The sequence below is a fragment of the Sinocyclocheilus anshuiensis genome, unplaced genomic scaffold (assembly GCF_001515605.1).
Source record: "Sinocyclocheilus anshuiensis isolate Anshui unplaced genomic scaffold, SAMN03320099.WGS_v1.1 scaffold1378, whole genome shotgun sequence".
Taxonomy (NCBI): domain Eukaryota; kingdom Metazoa; phylum Chordata; class Actinopteri; order Cypriniformes; family Cyprinidae; genus Sinocyclocheilus; species Sinocyclocheilus anshuiensis.
In genome coordinates this window covers 124,885-131,979 of record NW_015554155.1, presented here as the reverse complement: position 1 = coordinate 131,979, position 7,095 = coordinate 124,885, and the positions used below count along the sequence as shown (strand labels likewise).

The 7,095-nt window shown below is 38.6% G+C and overlaps 1 protein-coding gene across 2 annotated transcripts in view; it reads left to right on the top strand.

Annotated features, from left to right (window-relative positions):
• Nucleotides 1-7,095, top strand: part of mrvi1 (murine retrovirus integration site 1 homolog) — a 40,403-nt gene that overhangs the window by 2,254 nt on the left and 31,054 nt on the right. Inside the window, exon 2 of one of the 2 annotated variants that reach the window (XM_016463556.1) lies at nt 2,569-3,053. In XM_016463556.1, the coding sequence (XP_016319042.1) occupies nt 2,569-3,053 (485 nt within the window). Of the gene's footprint in view, nt 1-2,563; nt 3,054-7,095 lie in introns of both variants that reach the window. The other variant, XM_016463557.1, reaches the window with a different exon arrangement.

Below are 7,095 nucleotides of genomic sequence, written 5' to 3'. Positions count from 1 at the left end.
GTTGGTCTTTGTTTGTTGTGTAGACCTCTATCTTAACAAATAATCTATTAATTATTTGTTCATGTTTTTGCAGTACCCAATCTAAAGTGGAAAATATTCATCATTTGCAAATGTTTATAAATGTTTACATTAGTAATGTAATCATTAATACCTTTATGAGCAGTCATCTCGGGCAAAAAGTGTCCCGAAAGACCTGAATTTACCCTATTTACACATCTTTTCTAATAATTTATTAATCAATTGTTCATGTTTTTGCAGTAGCCAATCTAAAGTGGAAACTATTCATTTGTAAATGTTTATAAACGATTACTAATCATTTAGTATCTTTATGGGCATTGGACTTTTAGCTACTGTAACAAGGTTTGTGTAAAGGGTGGCTGGTTAAGTTTAGCTAAATGCTTGCTAAAGACATAACAGATTGTAATTTTGGTGAAAATTTTATTTTATCACACATTATTATACTACTCTTCAGTATACCATTAAACAGGATGTTCCATGAATCACAAATAAACAGGAGAAAACAAATCATTTTTTAAAAGAAAATACTTGTTCATTTATCAAAACAATTGCAATATGAACAGATTGAACTGTTCCCTTATAGTAATTAAATTGACCCCTGTACACTTTATTGACCCTTTAACCAACCCTTAAACCTACACATACCACCAAACCTGTCCCTAACCTTACCCGTATCACACCTCAATAGCAGTAAAAGTGTTGTGCATTAACACAAGCTTTTAATCATTTTATAACATCCGTTAAAATCATTTGTAGATTTTAAATAAGTGCTTGATTATGTGGAATTGAAAGTTTAATGACATTTGTAAGCATTTTAACTTGCATGAAATAATGATTTGTTAAAAATAATTTAATGTTTAATAAGTTTATTAGCAAACATTAACAACACATTATCTCACGTTTCTAACTCTTTGAATATATATTAACTAATGATCCATTAAGCATTATATAATGTTTGTTAATGATTTATTAATGAAAGTTATTATAAAGTGTTGCCTTTTTTGTAATTTTCTTGTACATTTTAGGTACAGTGTTATATACCATTTAAAAGTAATGGCACTTACTGTATACAGGAAAAGTGTCTATTTGCCATGGCGACAACAAGCTACTAAAGCAGCTCTTCTTCTTTGTCTTCTCTAGCGCAGCTCAACCAGGCCTTGCCCACTTTTTTCTGTATTCCATGGGTGGGAATTATTTAAATGAGTGACATAATGACTTCACAATATCATGAAGAAGCATGTTGTAGTCTGAATGAGCTATTTGTTGTAGCTCTTGAAAAGTGTTTTCTGTTAAAGAGAATATCTCCTTTTAGAGTGGACTTTGAGCTTTGTAACCTTGCAGATCTTTTTTGATTCTCAAACAGCAACATCACACACACTAACTAAAGTTGAAAAGTGAAAAAGCATAATAGGACCCCTTTAAAAACTACTAAGCAACCACCGGAACACCTCAATACACAGTTTCAGACCCTAAAACTCTCTAATAACCATCGAGCAACCACCAATGACACCTTATTAACCTCTGTGCAACCACTCAGAACACCATATTAACTAACTAGCAACCACCAGGACACCCTAGTAACCATTGAGCAGCCATTTAGTACACTTTAATAACTACCATGCAACCACCCAGAACACTGTAGTTAACCGCATAGAAACTACCCAGAGCACTGTAATGACCATCTAGCAAACCTCTAGGACACTCTAGTAACCACTCAGAACACGATAATAACTAACTAGCAACCACTAACACTAGCAACACCCTAATACTTATTTTGCAACCACCCAAAACATTCTAGTAACCAACTGGCAGCCACCAGGACACCCTAGTAACCACCTGCTACTCATCAAGACATCTTATTAATAGTGCTGTCAACCGATTAATCACGATTAATCGCATCCAAAATAAAAGTTTTTGTTTACGTCATATATGTGTGTGTACTGTGTATATTTATTAAGTATATATAAATACACAAACATGCACATATATATTTAAAAGAAATATGTTATGTTTATGTACTAAATATATTTATATATAATATAAATTATATGAATATAAATATATACCTGTACATGTAAATGTATATTAACAACAAATATAAACAAATATTTTCAAAATATATAATGTATATGTGCGTATTTATATATACATAATAAATATGCACAGTACACACGCATATATTACGTAAACAATTTTTTTTTATTTTGGATGTGATTAATCGCGATTAATCGTTTGACAGCACTACTTATTAACCATCTAGCAACCATCCAGATACCATAATATGCACCTAGTTAAAGGGATTCCAGTTAATGGAATACTCCACCCAAAAATGAAAATTCCACTCCACCCTCAAGTTGTTCCAAACCTGCATGAGTTGCTTTCTTCAGTTGAACATAAAATAAGATATTTTGATATTTTTCTTTCATAAAATGTAAAAATCTGGTTGTATTTTATTAATAGTAGTATATTGTTATCTTACGTTGTTCTAGATTGTGCATAGGTTATGGACAATAAGTGAGTTGTTTTGTTCACTGTTTTACTTTAGGTTAGATTGGCCAGCAAGCAATGACAGCTTCCTCTCAGAGTCAGAGGCTATTAGGAACAGCTTAGCTGTAAACGAGGAAACGTGCAGGAGTCAAAATAAAGAAGGGACTGGATGTGCAGGAGCTGAGCTACAAAACAGCAGAGGACGAACAGAGAGTTCTGGGAGGTGCCACAAATCAGAACATAGCAGTAGGACAGAGGCCTTAAAACTTTTGAACCGAGGGCAGACTTCCAAGTCAGCGGACATCTGGGATAATCACGGATTCAGTTTATCAGAGGAGACCCAAGTAGAGGATACTGGGAGGTGTCGAGACGGAAGAGAGGATTCAGATTGCACTGGGAGGAGTCAAGAGGAATCGGAGAGCAGTGGACAAAGTCAAGCAAGGACAGGGAACAGTGAGACTCAAGAGGAGTCCAAAACAAGTGACTCAGACACATCAAAGAGTCCGAGTGTCCATGTCCAAGCCACAGATCTCACTCAGACTCCAGGGGTGAGTTCCATTATCAAACAGTTTGCTGAATCATATTATTTCATGTGGTACCAATTCACTGTCCACAATGAGCTGTGCACCTTAGATTATTAATAATGAATTATTTAGTATTAATAAAAACACATTGTTTATTGAGAATTCCTTCATATAATTATCTGTATGCCTCTGGAATCAATTGCCTATTTAAAAAACTGAGTAATACTCCATCCTTCTTTTTAACCTGGACTCAAGAATGTTTTTCCCATTTAAGGTATGCATCCTTCCCAGTGTTTTGGTTCTAATATAAACCCAATTGAGGGAGGGGTGTTGAGTATTTTTGTATCATCTTGGACAGGGTAGGCAGTCCTGTTCTTGGAGGGCTACCTTCCTACAGAGTTTAGCTGCAGCCAGGGCCGGACTGGTCATCTGGACGTTCTGGAGAAATCCAGAACAGCCATCCGTTCGACGGCCGTCAGCCTGACTGGTTCATCATCAAAGAAGAAGTATCAAATTAAGTGAAGTTGACGGCCGACAAAAGGGGGCGCTAATGCAATCTATTTTTGCTTATAATAAACCGAAACTGACGCGAAGGAGAGAGGGCTCGTGATGGCAAGCAAAAAACATGAAGATAAAGGTGGTTGGGAGAAGCTAAAAGGAAAAAATGCAAACAGTTACATCAGGTTTCCTTTGCCCGTCTCTCTCACTATACACAGCATGTAGCCTATAGCACTATAGTAAAATCCCAGGACAACCCTACTCCGAGCACTCTGCATTGTCTGACATGAATATCCCATTCATTCATAAAGAGACAGCAGCGATTATACAACGGGTTACACTGGAGAGATATTGAGTTAGAAAATAGAGTAAATGAAGTAGCCTATAAGTGTCAGACTCTGTTCCATGTTTTGTGTGTGTCCTGCTCCCCATGTGCCTTCCCATGCCCTTATTTGGTTAGTTTCCTGTTCCTCCCCTGATTACTTGATGTTTCATTGCTCCCAGGTGTGTCTCGTCATCCCCTCCTCCTGTGTGTATAAATAGTGTTCCCAGTCCCAAGTTCTCTGTCCACTGTTAAACGTCTTCCTGAGTTCGTCTCCCTTGGTTCCTGTAAATAAAGTCTTGGTAAAGTATTCTCCAGCGTCTCCTCGTTCCTCGTGTGTGTGCAACGTGACAGAACAGCGGACCGAAACAAAAGTAAGCAGCGCCCCTTCTCCTCGTTTTTGTTCTTTCCGCCTTTTTGAAAGTTTTTGTTTCCTGGTTCCGATGTCAGCCCAGGGAGGGCTCCTGTTTCCCTGGTAAGCCCAGGGAGGGCTCCTGTTTCCGATGTCAGCCCAGGAAGCCCATGTGCCTTCCCATGCCCTTATTTGGTTAGTTTCCTGTTCCTCCCCTGATTACTTGATGTTTCATTGCTCCCAGGTGTGTCTCGTCATCCCCTCCTCCTGTGTGTATAAATAGTGTTCCCAGTCCCAAGTTCTCTGTCCGCTGTTAAACGTCTTCCTGAGTTCGTCTCCCTTGGTTCCTGTAAATAAAGTCTTGGTAAAGTATTCTCCAGCGTCTCCTCGTTCCTCGTGTGTGTGCAACGTGACAATAAGGTGATTGCTCCGATTATCAAGACACACACAGAGACAGAGAGAGAAAGAGAGAGGGATAGCCTATGAATACTCAAGCTGCATCATCAAAGAAAAAGTGTCAAATTAAGTGACGTTGACAGCCGACAAAAGGGGGCGCTAATGCAGTTCAATCCCCTGCTGAAAAAAACAACAACAATAGAAACCATCAATAGAATTTGTAATGGTTTTACTGGTTATAATGGAAATTGTAATGGACCCTGTTGGTCTCTGCTGATAATTGGTTGCTGTTATTGTTGTTAAATATTATTATTGTTAAAACCACTAAATCCTAATGGAACATGTCCCAAAACACAATACAGGAAACCATTATTTAATGGTTTTAATGATTAAAAGTTGATGGTTTGTAATGGTATTTGTAGTGGAAACCATTAGAATTTCTATGATGTTTCTATCGTCTTTTTCAGCAGGGTCACCATGGGTTTTGTGATGTTATTTGCCATAAATGCTATACATTGATTGCTGTAATATTGTGAGATAGTATCTGCTGTTTGTAGTTGTGGTGGGCCTATTTGGGAGAAAATCCAGGGCTGTTTTTTTACTCCCAGTCAGTCCCTGCTTGCAGCCTATTTAGATGTAGCTGAACCAGCTAATCAGAGTCCTCGGGATGAATAGAAACTTCAGGCAGGTGTGTAAGGGTGGGTTGGAGCTAAACTCTGCAGGATGTTGGCCTTCCAGAACCATGATTAGACAATTCTGAGGTAGGAGCAAGAATAGGGCATCTCAATTTGGCCTGTGCTTCCATTGATGCCATTTTAAACATTTGTTTTAGTGATGCTTGTTTGGGCAAAACTAATACTTTTAAGTGTTAGAATGAGATGCATAACTTATTCCAGTTGTGCTACAGACATAATCAATGCCTCAAAATGTGCAGCTGGTTCAGGAGAGGTACTCTGAATTACGAATTTGAATCTGAATCTGAGTTTTCACTTTACATAATAGGAAACATGGAACATTTTTGAAAAACAAAGCATCCTAAACCATTTTTAAGGACCAGGATAAATCTGTTCTATCATCATTTTAATGCAAGTTGTGGGATATTGTTAGTTGGAAACACCAAGATGTGAATAAAATTTCCAAAATGTGCAAAATTCGTTTGACAGAATTTTTTATTCTGTAGTAAGATATGCATAAACTACTGGAATCAAATTTACAGAAAAAAATAATCCTTGATGCGCTTTAAAATGTCATGTGACTGAATAATTTGTTAGAGATAACAGGGGTTTCCAGTCCTGGTCCTGGAGGGCCAATGTCCTGCAGAGTTTAGCACCAACTGGAACCTTCCTGGAAGATTCTGGTAATCCTGAAGACCACGATTACCTTGGTTCATGTGTGTTTAATTGGGGTTGGAGCTAAACTGCAGGACAGTGGCCCTCCAGGACCAGGACTGGACACCCCTGAGAGGAGACAATATCAGCTGACCAATATCTTCGCATAGCATCTGAAATGTTCCTCTGGTCGTTCTGATATTAAGTATCCAAAGACTTCCATGAAAATGATTCAGTAAAATTTTTGTTCCCAATGGAACTGCTGCTGATTGCTTGCAAACACTAGGTTCATAAAACATTTTGTGTGTGAGATCCAAGTTGCAACAAAATCATAAAAGATGATTATATTGAACAACTGAATCATTTACTTTGGAAGTCTGGAAATGACTGTTCTGCTCTCTTAAACCCATTGGATGGAAACGCTATTTTATCTGCAAATAGCTTTGCAAAACTCTTGTTGACTTAAATAAAATTCACAACTTTGGAGGAAATCTGTCCATTTTGGGCTTGAAGGTAGGATCTTTGACTTGATCCAAGTAACCACCTACGTAGAATACCTTAGTGTAACGCCAAGCCAGCAGAGGGAGCCCTCGCCCGAGTACTGACCGTGCTCCACTCCCTCTGCTTCCTCTACTTCCATTTCCTGTTTGACTCTCATATAAACTGAGACCAGTCCATGTGCTGGTCGCGAAGTATTGCCAGTTCATCTGCCTTACCAAGCGTTATAGTTCCTCTGTTCCTGATTGATTCCTGTGTATGATTCTGCCTGACTTCTTGACTCACGGTATTTGTACTCTGCCCCTTCTGTTCTGACGCCTGATTGGACTGATGTTTGTGTTTGGACTCATTGCCTGCCTTTCCACTATTGTCTCTGCCTCTGCCCCTGTGTATGACGAACGATCTGCCTGCTTCTCTGACTTTGACCCTCTGCCTGATTATCGACATCTGTTTAAAGCCTTGACCTTTAATAAACTTCCGCTCATGGATTCTAACCAAACTCCAGCGTCTCTGTTACAGAATACTTCGCCACCTATGAATCCAGCGGAAGTGTCGAACCTGCAAACAGTGTTCTCATGCCAAGCTGAAATGCTACAGAGATATCAGGAACAACTCAACAAGCTGCAGACCGTCAACGAACACCTGACGCACTACATTCGATCTCTCCCTTCA